Source organism: Pelmatolapia mariae, linkage group LG2 (assembly GCF_036321145.2).
Source record: "Pelmatolapia mariae isolate MD_Pm_ZW linkage group LG2, Pm_UMD_F_2, whole genome shotgun sequence".
NCBI classification, from domain to species: Eukaryota; Metazoa; Chordata; class Actinopteri; order Cichliformes; family Cichlidae; genus Pelmatolapia; species Pelmatolapia mariae.
Window position 1 is genome coordinate 13,685,385 of NC_086228.1, and position 24,763 is coordinate 13,710,147.

General features: G+C 38.8%; 1 protein-coding gene across 1 annotated transcript; it reads left to right on the forward strand.

Annotated features, from left to right (window-relative positions):
- Positions 1 to 909: 909 nt before the first annotated feature.
- Positions 910 to 17,879, forward strand: LOC134633627 (centrosomal protein of 63 kDa). Its single transcript, XM_063482513.1, has 8 exons — positions 910 to 1,000; positions 3,341 to 3,498; positions 4,704 to 4,960; positions 6,469 to 6,556; positions 9,027 to 9,139; positions 11,373 to 11,522; positions 11,631 to 11,721; positions 17,678 to 17,879. Exons 1-8 carry the CDS (start codon positions 910 to 912, stop codon positions 17,714 to 17,716), a joined length of 987 nt encoding a protein of 328 aa, XP_063338583.1. The 3' UTR covers positions 17,717 to 17,879.
- The last annotated feature ends 6,884 nt before the right edge of the window (positions 17,880 to 24,763 follow it).

Here is a 24,763-nt window from a genome sequence, read left to right on the forward strand (position 1 = left end):
GAGGTGTCCAGCTCTATTATATAAAGCAAGAGAAAGGATTTAGGAAAATAAAGACAAAGCGTCTCCTTTATAGACATATGAGCACCAATGCGCCGCGGCCTCACACCGCTGAAGGTAAGTTTGTCCTAAAAAGTTCAAGACTTCCTTTAGATGACCTCAAATAAATGGAAAAGCTGTGTATCACTTACAGAGAAGGCTTTTTCATGTTTGTAAAGTAAATAACAGTCAGTGACCTGAACACGCTCACCTTCACCAAGGCTGCACAGTCCTCTGGATTTTTTACTTGCTAGCAACAAAATACTGAAAACATAGTGAGCTCATCTCCATGGCAATATATCAAACCTAAACCAACACATAGACACTTTAAGACAATACATTTGATAAAGTTCTAGATTTTAATGCACATTCATGGGATTTTTCTTTTTTAAACCTCTTATGCAGTCATATATAATAAAGCACTAACCTGAGGCTGCTGCCATAAAGACTCCTGTCTGCTAGATACAACATGCCCGACTTCTTCAGCTCAGCCACTGCCTCAGGGGAGAACTTCACAACACAATTTGCATATAAAATAAGATCAGCCTTTTACTTTGTGCATGATGCAAACTTTAGTTTTCCCTCTTTATTCAAGTAGCAGGCCAGATGGCAAGAAAATCCACAGAGAGACACCGCAGCAGCACTCCTCGCTTCCATGTTGTGACAACAGCAGCTTGTTTTAATGCTGAAACCTGCCCCTTGTAGGTGTGCACCAGGTAGGAGTCCTCTTTAAGACCTTCAGGTAAGGTTAAATATTGCGGGAAATGTGCACGCTATGTCCTTTCAGACCATGTGGGACACACCCGCCCTGCCCTGAGGATCATGGGAAGGCGGTTTTAGGTCTTTCAGGGAGCAGATGAGACACAGATGATCATGAGGCGGTTTTTCCGAGCACACCGGGACGAGGACTTCAGTCAGATCCAGTATCTGACGGCCAAGTGCACCCGCCTAGCTCATGACAAAGGTAAGTCACAAAGGTCAAGACGGGTTCAGCTGAATATTAATCAATCTACATGAAAACTGCTAGTTTACAACAAAGCAAAAAAACCCCCAAAAAAACCCAGCCTCTTCTCCCTTCAGGAAGGTTATAATGTTGACTCCACTGAGGCGTTCGGATTATGGTCAACTAGTAGATCAGATCAGCACCACACAATGTCTATACAGTTTAAATAAGATGGAAATTAATATTTAAAATGTCATCAGAACTACAGAAAGTGCTCCCATCCTTTTCTTTAGTCAAAGTACTGCTGGCTTTATTATCATGCTTTGCTACAAGTCAAAGTCCTGCACAGAAAATGTTGCTTAGTATAATTATGTGACTGTTGAAAATGGAAGTGCTGCTACTTACGTATGGATTCATGAGTTTTTAAAGATTGTTTTATTTGTAAAAAATAGTTAAGGTAATAAAAAATGCCGGTCACAAATGTCCATAGTTAGACTTTACTAATAAATCTGAAAAATAAAGTAATAATAATTTGAAAAATGCCTTGAAAAAAAAGAAAGAAAAACTACATGAAACATAGCAAACATGTTTCAAAATATAAATTGATTAGCTTCAGTTTAGCTTAATTTCTAAACTTAATTTAGCTTAATTTATAAAATGTATTAATTTTATTTTACACTATGATAAAGAGCATATGCTGAGTGCATATTAATACATTAGGCATTCCAAGCACACCATCGCTGTAAAATTTATAGGAACAGTCTGACCTGCTGTTTCATCTATTTATATGTAAATATCTCTTTATGTGCTGTTGCATTGTGTGTGAGTGAATTGGAATCCACTTGACCCAGAGTCAAATTTCCTGAATGGAAAAACACGCTTGCCAATAAACATCAAATTCAATCGAAGGTCACAGTGTTGTTAGAAGAACCACACATGTTTTGCGTGAAAAGAAATACTTTCATCTTTACGCTGTCAAGTTAAATTTGACGAACTAAAACACTGACACTTAATGAAAACAGGCTTTATTGCAGGGTCGCTGATTTGGTTGGGGCCCGGTGTTCTTAATAAACAGAAAACAAAGTGCATGTTTCCTGCAGCAGATTACACTTTAACAGAATCAACTTTATAGTTATTGTGCAACAGTTTCCAAGTCAATGCAGTCACATTTACAGAGTATCTTACTAGAGCAAAGTTTATTTACAGAAATTTCTGGTATGTACAGTTTTTTTTAACATGTAATATAACTACAGTTTGTATTATCTGTTTTTATTGCAATCTGGGTCAGTGTTGATCTACTTAAAGCCCATACTGAGTTACAATGCACATTTACCTCTGTAATAAGATGTAAGAGTAGCGAGTGGTGACAGTGGTGTTATCTACATTTTTAATTCAATTAAATTCCATGTTTAATTAAAATTTTATTCCATGTTATAAAATTAAAAAATGTTGTAACAGGCTAAATCCTACATTAGTACTGATGTTAGTACTTGAGAGCATTTCTGGTTGTGTGTTTATTGTTTTGGTATCATAAGGATTTAGAGATGTACTGACATAAAAACTTAACAATGTAACTAAGTATATTTACTCAAGTACTGTATTATAGAAAAATATACTATAGAAAAAAAATCAGAAAGTAAGTATTATATTCTACAAAACTGTGCTACATTACAACTTTTTACTCCTTCTTAAACATATCACATACAAAAATAAGTACAAGCAAAACTAAAACAATCAGTGGTTAAAGTTCACATCTTAACTTTGTTTTTAAATTTCATTTATTTATATTTATTTATTCTTTAAGAAAATGTTAATCCTGAATAAAACATAATTTGTTGCAGCAAAAAACAAATTACTGAGCAGCTACATCAATAAAACTACAACAATTCAGAGTTTACTTACTTAATGGTTTAAATATAGAACTTTTAAATAACTGAGCTAATTAAGTATAACTGACTGAATCAGTATTTTTAAGTATCAAAAGTAGTCTATGCAGTAGATTTTCAACTTGGTAAAACTGATGTATCAGTTTTTAAGCAGAATTTAGCTATTACATTAAGTGCATTAAGTATTATAATGGACATACTGGCAACTGTTATACAAACTATAGAGAAGTTCTGGTACACTGTTCATATTTTATTTTTTAAATATGATTTATTTTTCAGTTAACTTACTTTTTTGTTTTTTATTTTTTGGTAATCGGTTAATGAAATGAAACCATCAGCGATTAATGTCTTTGGAGTGATAAGTGTCTGCAGTACAAAACTGACAGTTTAACATTAAGTATTTAAGTAAAGTCAGCCACACAGTTGCATCTAATGTGCTCAGTTTAACTAACTCTTCTTGGTTTTGTGGCATCAGCGGTGTTGGACAGAGAGTTTCTGGTTTCCCGAGAGAGGGAGAGAAGGCTGCAGAATGATCTGGAAGCTGTGACCGCCCGACTCCTCGAGCAAGACCAGCTCAATATTGAACTCAGGATGAACCAGACCCAACTCATCAGCAGGATCCAGCAGCAGCAGGTGGATCGATTATGACTTATCTGTTACATGTAGACAGAACAAGGCTGCCTGCTATAAATACTGTATTTATATATTAAAGATAGATCAAATAGAGTAAGTTGCTAATAATTTACTAATAAATACAACTTAAAGTTGCAGTTTCAGTGTCTTTTACCTTCACATCTTACTTGCACAAAGCTCTGAGGTATCCGCTTTCAGTCGAATCTGTAATCACTGCCACTTCCCAATAGTTCTTGTTCATTCATACGCTACTCATTTTACAGTAGAAGTGGAAATAAATTTTGCACAATGTAAGTATTTGTTGGATTGTATTTGTTACTTGGATTGAAATTTAAACTGTCACTGAGTGTTGCTGCTAAGTGACATCTGTGTATATCTATAGATTTTCCTATTGGTTGGTTTCTGTACAGAAATCTCTCTCTTTTAAATATATTGCTTCCAGTTTAAGTCTAGTTTAAAGGGTTTAAAGTAGACTTAAACTAGTTTAAATATTCTTAAGAAGTAGTGGATAAATACAGCTTATGAAATGAATAGGAAACTTCCATGTATCCACATAATCTGTACCTCTGACATCAACAAATCAGCTCATCTTTGCTGTCTGTTAGTTACACTGGAATTAAGTTTACAGTAAATGTGTTTGCACGTGGAAAATGCTGATGTTTTGGCATTGGTTACTTACAAACTGCTTAAGTATGAGCTACAAGAAGTAAGAGTTTTGAACTAAAAGAGAGATTTCACTGAACTAAAGAAATCTAATGAGCATCAAAACAGCTTTCTTGTCATATTAATTTCCCTGGAACTTCTAAAATTAGGTTAAAGTTGTTTCAGCAGCTTATCAAAGTGGTCAGAAGGATTATTTTTCATGCTTTTAGAGACACAAGTAATTTTTCAGCAGGGCACAGCTCAGCATTGATCCTGTGTCATACTTTAAGGCTGCACAGTAACAAATTATCAGCCCTCTTAGAGACGTCAGTGGTATTTGTTACAGTTTTGGAGAGCTTGACTCCTTCACTTTCCACTCAAAGACAGTATCAGGTTTGGGCTTGTCCCAAACTCTTTGACCTAAAGGTGTGTCTGATATCACTTATGCAGACTGTATTGGAGAATAGCATGTCTCCAGTGAGATTCGAAAAGGATAGGAAGTGCTGAAGTGTTCATGTGAGCACATCTGCAGTATTCTCAGTATGTCCGTGTCTTCCCCGCAGGACCTTTTGAACCTGCTTCGGCAGCGTGTGGTCCTGCTAGTGGAGGCGAGCTCCCGGGATGCAGAGGTACTGCGGCAGGTGGGCGCAGAGCTGCTTTGCCTGCAGAGCTCTGAGGTGAAGCTGGAGAGCCTGATGGAGGAGCTGCAGGCTGAGGCCCAACACAGAACTGAGGTGGCAGAAAATCTCCAGACAGAGCTGTACGCTGAGGCCCAGCACAGAGCTGCACTCACTGAGAGCCTCCACGCAGAGCTGCGCAGGTAAGTCTTCAGTCTCTCCAGTACGACAAAACAATGATTCATGTTTTCTTTCTTTACTTTACACAGTACAATTTGGTTTCCGTTTACTTAGAAAAACTTGCAGAGGTAAGCCGCAAAACACACAACGAGTTCATGTAATATAGGAATACATTTTTTTAACTTTAAGTTAATACTCTGACATGCTCCAAAACAGACGCACATTTAGACAGCGGAGGGGTTCTGAGACAGTGAAAACACCTCCTGATGTTTGATGAAGACAGTAGTTTTGCATGTTTTTCACGTTGTTACATGTTCTTTATGCCATTTTTATATTTTAAGGTATCTTTGTATTAACTTTTAAATCTCTTTGTGGCCATTTTGCATCTCCTGTGGTTGTTTTGCATCTCTCTGTAACTGACATCAGCTAGTTCTGAAACAATTTATAAGTTTTGTGTCTCTTTGTGGTCATTTTGTTGCTTTTTATAATTGTTTCAAAACTCTTTGTTGTTATTTTTAGTAGAAATCTTGGATTACTTTTTAACTTTATTTTCTTTTTGTGGTTGTCTGGAGTCATTTTTGCCATTTTTAACATTCTAACATTTGACTTCAGATGTAAGAGGCTCAGGACCTCACGACTACTCTGGGCTTTAAAGCCATCATTATAATGCTGTGTTCTTACTTTGTATTCTAAACAAAAAAATGGACTAATCCACTAATTACTGTGGGTGGCACAGTGGTACAGTGGTTAGCACTGTCACCTCACAGCAAGAAGAGATTTAAACCCCGGCTGGGACCTTTCTGTGTGCAGTTTCCATTTTTTTTAATTGCATAGCTCTGGAGAAACTACCTTAAAACAGCCGCCTGTCCTCTGTATTGCTGAATTGTTAATGACTTGATTAAAACCTTATCGACATTAAACATACACAATGAACATTAACCCAGATAAGGCTGCAGACAGAAAAAGAAAAAACATTAAAACGGTTGACTTTTGATTACCATCTTGTGGAAACTGAAGCCAAGCAAAGCTGTCACGAGCTGCCCGGCACAGAGAAGAAAATTGTCTCAGACTGTTGTTTCAAGGCTGAACAAAAACATCGAGTCTGGACCCGCGACTTTAAATCAGCTGAAAAGTCCTCCGAGCAGCGGCGCGCTTCAGTCTGCTGACATTAAATCCCTGCAGAGTGTCGGCTTAGTGTCAGAGTTTGTTATCACATTATGACTCCAGAAATACAGATGAAAAAAGTTTTATTTACCCTAAAACTTTTATCAAGACCAACGCATTTCCTTATCTGATGGCTACAAAGAAATGAATAAATGGACTGTGAAAAAAACAAAATACATCTAAACACACTACGATAAGAGTATTTTAGTTACTTTAGTACTGTAAATTTTAAGTATGAGTGTTTATCTTACAGTACACTTTACACTGATGAAAGATCAAATAAAGATACTAAAATTAATCTGGCTACAAGCAGAGTTTAATGAGCTGACACAGGTAAATAAGACATTTTTCTATTTGTCATCAACAGTAAGACAGTGGAGCTGGAAAAGCTAGAAGAAACTAACAGGATGCTGACAGAAGAGCTGACGGATCTCCGCAGAACTTATCAGAAGGAGGTGAGAAGGAAGAGTTTAGGACTGACGTGGGTCAAAGCTCAGTTTACTGCATATAAATTCGGAACAAAAGGCTGAAGGTGTAATATTTGTGGTGCAAAGACTTAAAAAGTGTCTCTGAAAAGTCATGCAGAGACTGTATACAAAGGATGGACACAGCCACCGTGTTGTGAGGTCCTGTTTTAAACCATCAACTTTTTCACCGTGGTCATCTTCATTCTTTGAAAGTAGATATCACAGGTGAGGGGGCAGTGAGGGGAAGCTGCACACTCATGATGTTAGTAACACGCAACAAGCTACTCATACCTTCCAAAACCTTCCATACTTTTAGTTCTCTTTATTGTGTAGCAGTTTACACATTTGCCAAATCCCTTTGGGGTTTGAGTCAGGAGGGGAGTCCGCTGTAAAAAATCTGAATACAGTACGTTTTATTGAAATCGCTGGTAAATGTGCAGGCCTATATTTTGAATGTAAAACTATTTTAAAAGTAGTCGGCATTGTCTCTCCAGCCTCAGCTCCTTTGGTAATTTGTTCCACATTTGAGCAGCTTCACCATGTTCAGTTTTTGATGAGTAGTCCAGGATGAGCCAAACGGAGAGAGCTGCAGGGTTTGCACTGCGTCTGGAGATCTGATACGCGTCCTTACTGATGATTAGGATTTATGGAAAAAGCAAAAGTATCTTAAAATGATTCTCTGCTGTGATCTGAGAACTGTAAGATAAACACTGCTGAAGAAACAAACTCATATCAGGCCTCTGAAGCACGAAAGTAAATACTGCTGTCGGTAAAAGCAAACTGTCCATTGCATCATAAAAAAAAGTACACAGTGCTTTATTAAATTAATTGAATTTAAATCAAATAATAAAGGAGGCAAGAAGTTTCCTGTGTGAAAGTGTCCATGTGTTTGGACATTGTTGAGTGTGATCTTGCTTGGTATGCGTGAATAAGCTCACTCTGATGTTATAAAGACGCTGGACCCACGCGGCAAGAATTTTAATTAAGTTAACATTTATTTACCAAAGTCAAACATTTCTGGCTTAAACAAGAAACTGCAAGACAATAAAAAAGAACGTTGAGAGGCTCATGGGTTTTGTCAGTTATGTTGATTATTTGTTTTTAATGATCTTCGGATAGTGTGTCACTTCGACTTATGAGATAGCCTTATTGCATTTCCTTTCATAAAGGATGAGCCAGTGTGTCTTCTGGTAAAGCAGGTAATAAAGGAAGCATCAGAGCAACATTCCTTAGTATGTAAAGAATCTGACCAGCTCTTATTATGGCTGCTACGCAGATACTCACGGGTCACTTCATTCAATTAGGAAAATACATAAGCAAAATTGACTACAAACTGCACACCGAGCAGGTAAAGTAATTTCCTTACTGAGGTAAGAGCAGTCAAGCATTTGTACCTGAAAGGTGCAGCATGCAGGCAAAACGAGGAGGGCTCAGGACCATCACATGTAACATCAAAATCCTCTATTCTTGGACCCTTAAAAGAACCACCCTCTAAAACAACCTATTAGCTGTACATGATGGGAGAAATCTCAGCAGAAGCACCGGAGGAGACATCCCTTCATCAAGGCAAATGCTGCTGTAAAAGAAAAAAGTGTGAAATGCAAGACTTTGGCTAATGACGAGGTTCAATAAAATCACCAGTTTGGTGATTGCAGTGCCAGTTTTGTCCAGCAGATGTCAGGATCAGACACTTATTTAAACACTGCTTTGGCCTTTTTTGGGTTGAAACACAAATAAAACTGTTGATGAGTGACAGAGCTTTAATGGATTTGCAGTGAACGGGGATTATTTCTCTGTAGCCGGCTCCTCCAATCAGAAGTAATGGATTAACACTGTTTGTGCGGTCTCAGGTTAGTTCAGGTCAGTGTGGCAGAGTGCCAGCTGTGAATAATGATCTGCCGCTGGATTCCGAAAACCTCAGGGTTCAAATTTATGTACTCTGTCCAAATTTTAAAAACTACAACCACCCAAGTGAGAGCACTAATTCAGATGTTGCTGGCATTAGGTCTGCATTGGTGTGTGTCGGTGTGTTGGTGTGTTTTGGGTCCGGGCATTAGCGGAACATTCCTCATTTATTTACACTCGGCTTCAAAGACTCACTCCCGCATTGGTGTCTGCTTCATCCAGTCCATCAAACAGCAAACAATCCAGGTCTACAATTATCTTTCCTTTGAGACATCTTCACAAGGCCAAGAGAAGAGAACAACAGACTGCAGAGTCAGTGAGAAACTTAATGAGAATAATTATTTGCAGGGGATAAGGCCTGTAAATTATTGTGAAAGGCCTGGGAGCAGAAGATTAAGTCTGACTCCACTGGACCCGCTCATCTTTCCACATGACATGTCTTCCTTTCCTGATTTATATTTACACGCCCCCATCATAATTTTCTAATTTTGTTGTCTTGGTCACATCCTGGTTTTGGGAGAAATATATTTATTTATTTTTATTTTTTTTTGAGGTGAGAGAACTGCAGCAGGAAAATGAGGGAAGCCTGAGGAAACTTCAGGAGACGGCAGAGCAGTTCGAGTGGCTTTGTCAGCAACAGCGTTACTGGATGTCTTGTGTGAAGAGGTGAGTAGGGTTCTTTTTTTGTTTTGTTTTTAAATATATCTCAGCTGTGTGTATCAAAAAACATAACAGGATCAGATTTTAAAGTCTTTATTGTCTGCACACATGCTCAAAGTTGATGTAAACGAAACCCTGAAAACCCCTTCTTAATATAAATAATGTGGTTCTGCATAGAAAATACATTTGTAAATGATTATTGGAAAGGAGACTTATCTACTTGCATTTTTATCTGGCTGGAAGTGAGTAAAGTTCTGATTTCTTATAATATACAAAGCATCTACCAGAGTTAATGCATGTCAAATGTGATTAAAATAAACAAGCAAACTATTCCAGTTGTTTAACTGACTGTCATTTACTCAGACACAATTATTTTTTATTTGTATAGAAATACTTGATTTATTCTAAACAGTGATTAAAGGTACTTTTTGCATTTACCCTCTGCAAATGTCATTAAACATTTCACCACAAGATGGCAGTGTTTTACCAGAAAGTTCTAGTGTAGTTGTCCACCTAAAACACAGCAAAAGTGTGATAGTAACAATAATTCTGTAAAATGTTGCGTGAATATTGCTGTAATGGGTGTTTTTGGACTTAAATCAGATTAGACACTCAGTGCACCATCATGTGGATCAAAGTGGTATTACAAGAGAGCCCATCCTGATTTCTTGATATCACTGCAACACAATACAAAGACGTCAATAGATGTAACATCATAGCTGTTGTTGAGAGATTTGGATGAATTTAAAAAGTTTTTAAACTATTTTTTAAGCATTAACATCTTTGATCTGTCTGTTTTTTTGTGGCAGAACTACAAAGCTACCTAAAATTCCCATGGTATGATTTGGCCTTGTTATGATGTTACTGGTAGCACTGTGTTAGTATGAGCTACACATACTCACATTAAGCAGACACAGAGGGACCTAATTTACTTTGTAGTCTGCTTTCTACCCATCTTATTTACTTTAACTCTGTCTTCACCATCTTCTCTGGGGAAAAACACTTCAAAATTCAATTCCCAACAAGCCTCTGACTGCATCTTTGTGCTGCCATGCAGGTTGGTTTGTCAGAGCTGAAAACAGCTGTCTGCACCAGCTGGAAACAGCAGCGAGGGTGCACCACAGCACATAAGCTGCTACAGGTTGTAAAACTGAAACAACATGCTTAAAGGTGCTAAAATGTTACGGACAAGAGATCTGGAAAGAATGGTGTAAATGTCACAAAAACCTTTTTTTTATACTTTTGTATGTCTCTTGTAATTAAAGAAAGACCAATAAGTTGAGACTGAGGTCTGACAGCTGAGTTTACTAGTAATTAACTAAGTACTATAGTGTATGTGGGTAGGATACCACTCATCGTCATGCATTTAGGTCACAGAAGTAACCATAAGTTTCTTTAAAAGTTAACTAACCAGCAATATTTGTTCATCAGTCAGAAAGCTCTGCTAGAATCCCCGAAAGCCCTTCTAACACACTGGATAATATTTTTAAAGCATCTCCCATGTTTCGCCTTTATAACTGAAACAAGAAACATTGCAGCCTTAAGGAATCACTTAAAACCTGTTTTCGTGAGTCACTAGATCAACTTTATAAAAAAAAAATAGAGATTGATGATTCTTGAAGAAAGTTAAGTGCTTTCAAACATCTCCCCTCTGTGACCCAAATGTTTCCTGTTAGTGTCCCAGCCTTAGGCCCCAGAATTCCTCACATTAAACTCTCCAAAAGATTAATACCAATTTCATGTTGAGGATAAGTTGGATCGTATGACAGTCTGTCAGGGACAGGGTATGAAACTGAATTGTATTGTTCTGTTAGTCTGGTGTTTACATCAGAGGAATTTTGACTGAGAGTGTATTTTTTTTCCATATCTTTTCACTTCAAATTGATACATTGATATATTACAAGCCCCACTCTAGAAATTTCTAATGCAATCAGTGCAGGTAGTGCACATAATTCATATTCTGGGCCCTGCTTATGCACATTGCATTAGAAACATTGGCAAACTCGTATCCAAAGCAGCTAAAATTTAGAAAGCACACGGGGGTTCAACATCTTGCTTTAGGACATTTTTACATGTGGATAGGAAGGTCTGGAAATCAACCCTACAATTTATAACCTCCTCCTTCAGCCAGGCTACATGCTGCTGCTGCTTCCTTTATAGATTAATTAGCAAATATTTAGAAACTCGTGAGATTATGTACGCTGTGCTTGAAGAGTTGCTGAGTTATCATATTCTACAGGTTCAAAGACTGCCTCATGGAGGAGAGAGAAGCTCTGCTGCGACAGGTCAGCAGGTTGGAAAAGAAAGCTGAGAAACTAAAGCGTTCACACGACGGCAGTCCAACACGGAGACTTGTCTGCCCCCTTCAGGACGCCGAGAGCTGTGAAAGGTAGTGATAGATGAACAGATTTAATGAGGAACTAGTTCATTATTGCCTGAGTGTCTTTTTCAACTTTTACTCACCTTATAACACATTTAAACTTCCCGTCTCTTAAAGCAGTATAACATCATGGGAGGCAGACACAGTGACCAACCTGGAGTCTCAGGTGGAGAAGTCAAACGTGCTGTGCGAAGAGCTCCTCTACCAGGTATCACTTTAATTTTTTCTTCCTGAATGGTTTTCTTATCGACATTTGCTGCAGTTCCCCAAAGAAGAAATCTTCTCACGGCAGCTTAAAGGTTACTCAAAATGTCTCCACGCCTGTTCGGTCTCGTGAAATCTTTGATGACACGTGGAAACCTTGGAGGTGAAACATTAGACCTTCATTACAGTGCCAATATTCATTCGAGTATGGTTGCCAATCCCCAGAGGAGCTGCCGTGCTGTCAGTTCTTCCAGAAATTACAAGTGTGCTTTGGATAAACGTGTCTAACATCTCTGCTGTGGATCGTCTAAAGGGCACACTTTAAGGTACCTGTGTGGGTTGCGTAAAGCTCTGTTACTTCTCATGTGTGGAGCACGGCGGTGATTATTTTCTGTAATAATGTTATGACAAACTGAAGTTTCGTGGCAGCTCGAAGTTTCGTGAAAGAGAATTCAAATGCTTGCTGGCTCTCTTCGCGTGTCACTGCAGCCCTCAGATGAACCTTTATTTTAAGAAATCTGGTGGTGATCTCAGGACTGAAATAGAAGACATGAAAAAAGAGAGCTAACATTCATCTGGATGTGACTGCCAGTCCCTGAAGGAATTGTCAAATATCCAGGAGACTCACAGAACCACAGTCTAATAATTGTTTTTTTCTTTTTTACTTTTTATGGTTCAGTAGTCTTCAAATAATCAGTGAGTAACCGCTGCGCGTTCCCCAAATAACCAAGATTACATACATACAGTTCTAGTGTTCTCTTCATGAAGAAACTGTGACAGTTGACATAATATGTGCATGTAAATGTGTGCTGGTATTGTCACTTTTACATATATCAGAATTCATCACTCAGAACGCCAAGGAAGCCGACCTTTCTAATCTGATAATACACTGTAAGTCGGCGTATTTCAACCCAAACCACCATTCTTCCTTGAATCCTTGTATTGGGACCCTTGTGGGGGCAGTAAGATGTACTGCCTCCTAGGTCAACAATCTCTGCTTAAACACTTCTGTATGGAACTACAGAAAAAGGCCCAATTGAATCATATAGATGGAGTTCTTGTTGGCTGCTAAACATAAAAGTAGGCTGTTTGAACAATCGGCTCGTGCTGTGCTTTCTTTGGGACACCTGAAACATCGGCTGTTTCCTTTGGCCTTAGAATTCACGAACCAGTCTGCATTTTCCCCCTTTTTTTCCCCCTCCAATGTCACCTCTATCTCTACAGCCATCTTTTCAGTGTTTCGAAATATTTGGATCAAAAACAAGAGCAGACTCGTGTTGAAATATTAGAAATCCAAACCATATTCATCTGGTCACAGCTGCCAGTCCGCTGTGGGCTCATTGCGGTGCCAGAGAGTTTTCCAAAAGACTCTGAACATTCATGTGCACTGAAGTATCATCAGTGTTTTTAAACATGGACACACGAGTCTGGACAGCAGACTGCATGCATATAGGAGGACTAAATAAGCCAAAAAACAGAACATTGAAAAAATAACAGTCTGGGTAAAAACTGGATTTACAAATATCCACTCAGCACATAAAGTGGAACCATTTAAAGTTTTAGAAAGTCACCCTGAAGGACTGCTTCCAATAATAACTGATGACAGTCGTTGACTTTTTAGGTCTTTGGAGAATCCAATAGTGAAACACATCTGAAAAAGTTGAGGTAGCATAACCAATGTAACAGATGAAAACAGATAGAAATAAATTAGTTATGATTATAGGCTGTATCTAAAAGATGGTGTAGGCACAGTGACCTCACCCACTGACTTCTGGATTTTTCCATTTTGAAGCATCAGTTTTAGTGTTTTTGGTCACTGCCATGTTGTTTTTGTTTAAATGATGTTGTTGAACCATCTAAGCTGTCTCCTTGTAACTTGCTCTTAAGATGGGAACCAGGTGTGCAACCACTTGCAATCAGTTGTTATCGTCAAACCGACTTTGAATGTAAATAGTTGGCAGCAGACTGTCTCACTGGTGTTTTATCACTGTCTTAACACACCAGAGTCCAGTAAGACCTCATAGATTTTGAAACAGAAATTCCTCCACAAATAGTGACATAGTTGATGCAGAGCGGCGATTTAACTGCAACACGGCACAGGTGCTTGGTACCCTTGTATTTATACAAGAATATAACCACAATACAACCAGTTGGAAACCAGTTTGGTTGAATATTGCAGACAAGTTGCATTCATTGACACAAACTCACTCAAACCTTCACCAGTCTGTCTCAGAGTGATTGTAGTCAGTCTGAGACAGACTGCGATTGCCAGGCAACCCGTGCAGTCACCTTGCTATAGACAATAGTCACTTAGAGTCTAAGGATGATGTATGTTCAACCTCTGGGCGATCAGTTATTTGCCACAACTGCTTGAAAACTGGTCACAAAATGTGAAAAAATTCAATGCAATCACCAAACAACGAGAGTTGTTTGCCTGGTCTCAAGGAGATTGCTGTGCTGTTTTTTTTACTCTAAGCAATTAACAGCTAGCAGTAGCAAGCTTGGTTAGCAAAGTTGTACCCACGGATACACAGAGATAATAAAACATTAGAATTTTCTCATCAACACTTAAGTGTAAAGTTACTGAACAGTCTGTACCTCATAACAGGCGACAAGTTTGAGTTGGCTGGTGTCTTAATGTTCTCCTTTTCTTTCTTCTCTTTCCTCCTCACCCTCCAACCAGTTGTTAGAAGGGAGTTCTTCTTTCCCACTACCTAATTTTTATGCACTGAAAGTTGCAGCTTAGTTTATGACATGTTCATTGCATATTGGATTTAATCAAAGTACCAGTTTAGATTGTGTTAGTAGTTTTTAATTCTTTGTATAACTGGGGCTTTTATTATTTTATTTATACACATCCATAGTATGCTACACTCAGAACTGGGTACACACAGTTTTCTGTTGTTGTTGCTGTGATGGCATTGATAGGGGCATCACATTTGCTGAATTTTCTGAAATGTCTTTGATGCAAATCACTGAAAAGCTGAATTGAAAGAGGAAACTTGTTCAGGAGGATTCATATGTCTGACGTGTTGTGTTTGTTAAAGTTTAAAATTTTGAGAGATAAGCTTAATGGGTTTATTTTCAAGGGTTAGTTGAAAGAATTGATGCCTCTTTCTATTAAATACAAAGCTGGAACGAGCAACTAGTTAGCTTAGCTTAGCATTCAGAACCGAAATACAAGGAAACAGTCTAGTTTTGTGCGAAGGTAGCATAATCTACCACTGGCTTTTAAGCTTACTAATTATTGTGTTTTATATTGGTTGTTTAATCTATAAAATAAACAGTGTGAAAATAACAAATATGTCATTACTGGGATGTTTTCCATCACTCAGCAGATTCTCCAGTGAGTCACTGCTCCAAGCCAAGAAAAGTCCTCTGCTTAATACCCATAAAACCAGAACGTTATGTTTTTCCAGTTTAGTTTTTCCAGTCTTTATATTAAGCTAAACTAACCATATTTCTCCTGAGTGTATTCATTTAAAGAGCAGTGTGCAGATAGTAGCAGCCTTGGGATTGTTTGAAAGGATTCTTTAAGAGTGACCAGTGTAATGTTTTAAAATCTTTGGATAAAAGAAGAATGCACAACTCAAGAGCAAAACAGACATTCAAAAGAGTGATAGTCATGCGAGGATGGCTGCCAGTCCCCTGTGGACTTGCAGAACAGCCAGAACATTCATATAACTGATACTTCATGGGTACCAGAGTCTAATCAGTGTTTTATTTTTCTGTCTGCAGCATGCTTTAAAAAGTTAGAGGGCTTTGAGGAACTTGAAGTTTCAAAGCCATTTTGCAATCAAATAGGAACCCCACGATGTCTCACAAAGAAGTCCTTCAGGAAGAGCTCACAAATCCTGACAGGACCTCAAACACTTCATCCTCCTGCAGGATTTTTATAGTGGAAGGTGTCTGCCTGGCCACTTTGGGGATTTTTCAAAGCCCTCACATCTTCAGAATGACAAGTTCAGTGTTTTAAAAAATGGGGATAAGAGGAAGCCTGACAGACAGAACATAAGGCTAATAATCGTGTGCGGATGGCTGCCAGTCCCCCAGATGAGCTGCCAGGCTGCCAGAGCCTTCAGAGGTGGCTGATATTTTTTGGGCTCCGGATTCACATCAGACCTTTTCACTGTCTGTCTGTCTGTCGGCTGCACATGGCTTCCTCCCAAGCCATTCGAGTCCTTTTCCAAAGCAGCAAAGAGATGACTAATAATGACTGGAGGGAGGTGATTGCCAATAGCCTCTGTGCTTCATTCCCCTCACCTCTCACAGACTCTGCAGTGCATTTCTTGGGATAATTATTCTGATTGAGTGCAGATGATGCAGAGTGGGTTTTTTTTGCAGTCCCTGCTGAACTGAGAGAGGGAAGAAATTTAGCTGGAGGAGCAGGGAACACCGGAGTCAGAGAGGAAACAGCCATGAAAAAACACATTACCAGCTCTGACGTGATTTATACAAATGGGAGATTCACATTGTGTAGACATAAGTATTGTTAGATGACAGAGACAGAAAAGGAGGACGCTTACTGTTCATTGGGCTGACATCTGCAGAGATAGAGAGATGTGCTATTTCAGACAGAATGGTGCTGCTGAAGTACAGGTGAATAAAAAAGTCTCAAAATCTGGGCTAAATATCAATATGAATCTTCTTCTAGTGTTTAGATTGAGTAACTTATTGAAAGACCAATAAGTCTAACTCTGGTTCTCTGGGTAGTTTTGGAAATATAGGAGAAGATACTCTGCCTTTAAAAAAAGAAACCCTTTTAAATCAGAGTATGGCATCAACTCATTAAAATTTCTGGGATATTGATCTGTTCAGTTGAATAACAGAGAGGATTGTTAATTAAATTCTGGTTCTTTTGTGTGATTTAAATTTACAACAGGTCCACTAGATGTGGAACAATGAGACAACCCCAAAAAAGGAATGGTTTTACAGGTGGAGGCCACCGACCATTTTTTCCGATTGCTCAGTATCAATACGTCAATACATGCCATTGCAAGGTTGCTGTGTCTCCCAGCACAGTCTCAAGAGCATGGAATATACCTGATACCATGTAGTCTGATTGGCATTTGCCACAGAATACCATAATTGGCAGGTCCACCACTAGTGCCCTGTGCTTTTCACAAATGAGGGCAGCTTCACCTTGAAGACATGTGACAGATTTGAAAGGACCTGGAGAAACTGTGGAGAACGTTATGCTGCCTGTATCACTGTTCAGGGAGGGACCACGGAGGGATGCACTGACCTCTACAGACTCAGCAATAGCATCCTGACTGCCATTAAATATTGGGGTGAAATCCTTGGCCCCACTATCAGACCATACACTGGTGCAGTGGGCCCTGGGCTTCCTCCCGATGTATGACAAAGCCCAACCTCATGAGGCAAAACTTTACAAGCAGATCCTGGAAGATGAAGGAATTGATACCACTGACCCCCACGCACATCTGACCTAAATCTAATAGAATGCCTCTGGGACATTATGCTTGTCCATCTGACGCACCAGATTGCACCTCAGACTATCAGGAGCTCTGTGATGCCCTGTCTAGATCTGGGAGGAGATCCCCTAGGACACCATAGGAACAACTGCTGAGTGCCATTTTGAGTTTTGAATTAAATTACAAAGCAGACTAACCTGTTTATATGTAAAATTGTGTGTTTTGGAAAGCTGCAGAGAGCTTGCACGTTTTGCTATAATATATGCTGCTTGCAAGTAGATTTGCTTTTTACAATCAGTGTGGCGAATACACAGCACAGAGTTACGACAGCCACATTAACAGGAAAATACAGCTGGTTAAAATAGAAATATCCCTCAATCTCACTTTTAGCATTCATTTCCAGCCATCCTTTGAACTGTACTTACTTTCTTTGAGGTTTTTTCTCACTCTCAATTCCCTTCTTGTGCACTCTTATGTTTATTGTCTTTGGTCATCTTCACTTACATTTTATTTTTCTGCCCTCAGGCAGGGAGCCCTATCAACGGATACCAAAAACCTCCATGAGGACAGAAGCCTGGATGTCTTTGCTTTCTTTTCTCACCTTCTGCAAGCCAGGAGATGCAATGTTTTATGTGTTTGTGGTTAGCTTACCTTCCAGTCATTGTTTTGAAAAACCAAACACCCTTGGAAAAACACACCCGTGAAACCACACACGCATTGTTTTGTTTCCACTATTGTTCATCGTGATATATGACCGAATTAAAATACAATGTGCTCCTGTCCCGCTTTTGGTGTCACACATGCACATCACATGTGCCTCGACTCTGTCTGGTCACATTTTTCAGTAATTGTCCATTGTTCAAACCTTGTAATCAACACCACTAACAAGAGCACAAGCACCTGCAAATGTTCTCTTTTGTTGTTTTGCCAATGAAACGTTGCAGGACAACCAGCAGCTGGCGTGCAGAAGAAGCAACAAATGTTCTTTTCAACAAAATGAAAACAAAATGAAGCTATACTGATTATCCCCCCACTGGTACAGCTTGACTCTGATGATCAGATCGCTTCATTCATCAGTTTGCATGTGGCTCAGATTAAACACAGTGACTCAGACGCTTTATCATATGTGAACCATATGATACATGCTTATTGCAAACGCAGTTTACACACGGTGAGCCAAGACATTTAAAGTATGCATTCTGTCACACCACAAACATTACACTGCAATCAACATGAGGAGCTACACGTTTATTCAGGACTACAGCAAACTTTCAACATGCATAAAAAATCTTAACAACACTAAACCATTCATGACACAGGAACCATCATTATATTTCATCGGCGGTGCTGGGACAACATTTTTTTCTTTGCCTACCTTAAAGTTAGCATGACAGGGGTTCGTTTGACCAACAGTGGACAAGATGTGTGATTTAAGTTTTGACTCCATGTTCAATAGGCTTTACACAAACTACACCACAGTCTCATAGCTTTAATGGCACGACCACCAAGCTCCTGCACTCAGTCTGATGATACTGAATAGCAAACATTTGTTTGCAAATGTCACACATATAACTAAAACTTTGGGTATATTGCTACACATTTCATGTCTAAAGCTCACAACCAAAAACCTGCTGACTTCATGATGAGTGAACCATTAAAGTACTTACTGGTTTCAGGGCTTGATCCAGTATTTGAGGTAATCAATTTTTAGCCTCGAAATACTGCTAGTTCTCTATGTGAAATAAAAATAATGCATATATATATATGTGTATATATATGTGTATATATATATATATATATATATATATATATATGTATGTATGTATATGTTCATAACTTACATGATTAAGTTATGTTGGCCCATAGCCTATCAGACCATAAATTCTACATGGTGTACTACAGAGGAGAGATAGTTGGGCATTAACCTATAAATTATGTTATAAAAATGAAATTCTACATTTCAGAACTGGAGGACATATCTATACTAAATCACACCAGGACCACATCCATCTTGGAGCTCTGCCTTTGCTTCATTGTAAACCCCCCAAATCTTGACTCTTTTGCTTAGTTGTTATGGTAACAAACTGACAGAAAAGGCAGTGACTTATTTGGTAGTTTATGCTACTGTAGAATTCTTCCTTTTGCCAAATGAACGTATGCTCTTTAAAAATGAATTTATAACAGGTTACAAGCTTGTCTGACAGCAAATAAACCTCTGAACATCCACCTCAGTTCTGCGAAGCAGGACTTTGTTTTATCCAGGTAACTTTAGGGTAACCCTGGGTTTTCTGGTTCACTTCTTACCAGGGTACATTGGAGGTAACCTGCTTTGGAACCTGTTCCAAATGATATTAATAACATTAGTGTCAATTAGAAACTGATGAAAAGGTTAGCTTTATGGATAAAACAAATTAAAAAAAAATCACATACTTTTGCTAACCTTCAATTACATTTTTCTTTTTACATATTTGTGGGATATATACAATGTAATCTTTTTAGATATACTTCTTTGAATTTGAAAGGACCAAGACACACCTGGCAGATAACAAAAGACAGTACCAGTAACATATATAAATAAGATCTAAATTAATGCTTAAGGGTGGGTGTGTGGATAATGGATAACACTTTGTACCTTTTAAGGGGATGTAATACGATTAACCTTCGTGGCCGACCAAAACTTTTCACAAAACTTTTTAAGCAAATACTTTCTACTGACTCTTTATTTTTCAGTCTGAGGATTAGTTCAGCATCTTAGTCATCAACCAAAACACTGAATTTCATCACCTCTTCCTGTGTGATAATTAGACTATACACCAAAGTTAATCCTGCATATTGAGGTCGCTGTACACTGAGGCTGACTTTGCATGAAGTTGAAACACAATCGTTGTTCTTCATTTACTCTCCAACTGATGCCAGATGGGTCACACATCTATTAAGCACCCAACAGCAGGGGAATGTGAGGATTTAAAGAGGAGTTTGATGGGTCATAAAAGTGTAAATATCTTCTAAGAAGTACCTTGAAAAAAAACCTAAAAGCAAAAACAGAGAAAAAGAAAAGAATCAACTCATAATAAAGTGGCAGATTTTTTGGTGAAATCACACTTACACAAAGTGGAGACACTGGAGTGAATACTGATGATGGATACTCATTGCTCAGGCATTAATTAAAGTCTTTTTAGTCATTTTAAACGATGAAAGAATATTAATGAACACTTCAGCCAAGTCTGTCTTTTTTTCTATTATCCATGTGATAATTAGGCAGATTTCCATTTGAGGATCTTATCTGGTGGCATTCAAGGTCAAAGTTTCTCTTCATCCACTGGATGGCTTATAAATTTTGGACTTTTAACTGTGTACATTTTAGTTATTCCTACTAATAAAAACTCCTCCCATGGCCAATAATACTACACCAACGTAACTAAGTAATAGAAACAATAATATGACAGAAAGGTTTGAAATTTCTACAGTAGATAGTGAAAACTCAGTTTTTCAATTTCAGGCTGTTTTTTTTTTTTTTTTAAGGCAATTTGACTTCAGTAACAGGTTTAGAGACAGGACAGTGTCTTCTACCACCAGTTGTTAGGTAAAAATGTTGATTCCCTCAACGGTTGGCAAGTGGGTGCTGACAGTCGCGAGGGGAAATTAGTAGCAAAGCGATATACGGTGATTGCTTTGGTCAGTAGCAGATTGCAGTGGTCACCTGCTTTTTGTTGTTTCCAAGTGTTGCAGACGAGTCAGAGTGTTAGAGGCAAACTGCAGGCGACCGCAGCAATGTGCAAGTGAACTCTCACGATTTCGTGTAGGGCAGATAGCGTGGAGAGAATGAAGTGGACCCAAATGCAGAAAACGGAGAGATGAAGGTGGATGTCTAACAGAAAGTGAGCCTTTATTGTTGGCTACACAAAACACTACAAAACAAAAGGTGACGGGGAACTAAGATAAACAGACAAAAAACCCCCAAAAAAAACAAAATGAGAAAAACTAAAGAAGAAACCTGAGACATAGAAATAGAAAAAACCTGGAAACGCAGAGGCAACATGGAGGAAGACATGCAGATGACGAGGAACACAGGAAAAACACACTATAAACGCAGAAGGCAATGAGGGAATATGTAACAGGAGGGAGACACAGCTGAACCTAACTAGATGAGACGAGACAGGAAGGAAGCAAAACAGAATACACTGACACAGGACACAGGACTGTCAAAATAAAACAGAGGAAAACAGGAAATACACGAACATCAAAACCAGGAGCACTAGACGTAACACAAGGAAAGGGAGGGAGGCACAGTGACAAAACCTAAGGGCTGGAAAATCCCTAAAGTACTAAAGAATAACTAAGGAATCTAGAAGTGCAAAAGACAAAATCATGAAGAATCACTAAATAACAGAACACTAAATAAACAAAACATAAACACGAAGTCACCAGACCATGACAGTGAACAAACAGCCAGTCAGGGAATACAGATTTTTACCTAGCAACTGGTGGATGCTGGGGTTGTTGATTGGTCTCTGGGCTTTTGTGACTGAGATGGACATTTACTCACATATGACTATAACAAAGAGGTGGCTGTGTATTACTAAACACATTTTTTTTACATTGCCCCTGTCCAGTTTTCACCAGAATTTAATTAATTTTGTTAAATAACATTTGGTCATTTGTACAAGGAGTCATTTAATAATGACTGCCCCCAAAATAGCTATGCAATTTGTTCAGTTTGTTTCTTTTTTGATTAAGAAATTATGAATTATGAATCTTGTGATTAATTATGGCAGGTTTTTGGAAAGATCCTTTGCCATTACAGGATTTCCAACACTGGACACATTGTGCCAACTTCACAAATATTAAAATGAAATGAGAGAAATTGGAAAGCATCATCTTCATTATTATCAAGAAATGAAGTAATCTTACTCTTGACCGTCTGGTTTGTCTAAATTTAATTCAGGTGTGGGAATTTTTAGCCTTGGCGGCGATATGTGGTCTTGGACTGCTCTTGTTTTATTTAAGCTTATTTATGTGTAATCATACAACTAATTCGCACATGTTCTCATAATTGACAAAGATGCTAATGACCATGCTCTGGCCCAAAACTGGGAAACTCCAATCTTTCTTCATCATCATGTACCTGAATGTTTTTTGCAAACTTTTTTGGCCTGTGCACCACTCAGCATTTTTTACTGAAATTAATGAGTAGCCATCTTGTAACTGGAATCCAGTTCTCCCTAATACATCTATCCCAATCCATTCCGGGATAGTTGCCGGCAGTATACACAGGCCAGCTCTCAAGCTTAATAAACAAACCTGTTGGGTCATACATTAATAATCCAATTACATCCCTGCTGTCTGTAGGTCAGAGCCAATTGCAGGCAGCTTGTGAAACTACTGATGTGCTGTGAGCCACAGCACAGACCTTCAAGCAGTCATGTATAATAAAAACATGCATAGAAAAAGACTAGTACTCTTCAGCCTGATTTTAAACACTCGATAGCTTCTCCTGAAAACCAAAAATTCTTAACACATTCTTACATTTCAACTGTGTCAAGTACCAGTACAGGTGGTCCATGTGCGTTTCTTAGTGCCCCTGCCACTTAAACCATGTCACTGGAAAGCAATGTGCGCACATCGGAGGGTTTTGTAATACCGAAACCGAGGGCATAGGTAACTCCGGCGAGGTGATGCTGTTCTCAATTTATCGTACGTCTCGTCAGAAAGGTGTGGCCCCGGATTTGCGGTGGCGCCCTTTACCACGAGGGACATCAGTGGCAGCGGCAGCAGCCTGCCCTCTGACTGCAAAGCGCTAAAAGAGTCTGACCCAAATGGGCTGTGAACGGCTGAGGTGTAGCCAGAGATTAACAACGTGTGGCAGCTGGAAACGGGTCGCCTTTGCACACAGTAAATACTCTTGCACCCTTCCATGCAGAACGAGACTCAGACGTTATACGTGTTATTAATAGAACAATTATAGGTGCGGCAAGAATAGCATGTTTATGTCCGAGCGTCGTCACAGCCAGGAAAAACACATTATAGACATTTAACACCGGGATATACCCATTAAAAAGTGAGACTTGTTAAAATGCAGAACGGGAGACTTGTATTTCCACGTGTGACTTTTGTCTGTGCACTTGCTTGTACAAACACAGATTATTGGGAACAAGCATGTGGTGTCCATAGCTTATGTGGATTATAAAGAGCACCACATGGGCTTGGAAATGGTTCGGTTATTGCAAATAGAAAAGTGTTTATTAAACATTTATGAGAGCTGGGGTCCATTTGGAGAAATGTCTCCACTCACAAAACACACAAAAGTTGTTTGCGGTTTGGAGCATAAACTAAAATACAAAGAGTTGGTGCAACACGGAGTCACGACTTTGTCGTTTTTCATGGAGATGAGACTCGAGTCCAGCGGCGTTAGAAGTTGTTTACCCCTGTGTCCTCTGTGTATATAGCTGTTTGGTTTCTTCAGATTGATTACTATGGATGCTTTGGGACTCCTTTTTGGAGGAAGAGTCAAACTGCTCGGTCGCATGCTAATGCAAAACAGAGCGAGATGATTCGGCTCTCCCGCTGACACTGTTTGGACGAGTATGTAAATGTTTAATAGTGGCGTGAGTAAACGCACACGAAGGTTAGGTGTCGGGATTGGAGAGGGCCTTGTTTGGCAGCCGTTGACAACCAATGCCGAGTACTTGCGAGCAACCTCGCAGCACAAAGCGGCATGTAAACACGAAGCTATCGTTGCCTTAAAGAAACACTGATGTCACATGGAGAGGAATCCTCAAAGACCAAACAAATACCTAAGATGCAAAGCTGGCAGTGTAACAAACAGGCAGTTTTTACTTAGCAGTTTGGCAGCAAAAGAAAAGCAAACAGCACACTTTAGGCATTTATGACCAGTGTGCTTTGTGTTTTCAAATATGGACGCAAAGAAGAGGCATAATAGAAGTTCTCTACAGACACAGACAGCCTTGACTAGATGGCAATAGTCAAGGATGTCTGTGTCTTGATTGTAGATTTAATCTTGAAATTACTTTTTTTGGCCACCTGGGAGCAGTAGAAATCTGGCATATTTTAAACATAGACTGTAAATAAATGACTGATGTCACCTTGTGTTTTCTGGGCTGGGCATCTTTAAATCTTATTGCTAACACTCTGGTTTTTTGAAGCGAGAACTGACCATAGAGCACAACACAATGAGCAGACTCGAAAAACCAACAAAAATAGAGACACTGATACTTGATAAGTAGCAGATATTAACACTTCATCCACAAAATCTGGAGCACAGATCATTGTAATGGTCTCTACCTCACAGCAGGCTGTGTTATGTGTGATATATATTAAAGACGACCCAAAAGGTCGGTGTATTTAGTAGCTGCCTGTGTCAACATGCCTTGACGAATTCCAGATGGATGACTAATAAAACTTTAAATGTTTTATAAAATAATCATTAAAAAAGTTATACAGACCACATCTGTCTTTGTACCAGAGAATAAACATGTTATTTTCATATTTATAGTCAGGTATTTTTAAAATTGAAAAATATGGGCAATGAGGAAACCCCAACTGGCCAGGAACTACACCCTACTTTTTAGAACTTCCACTTGTTTTTTCAGT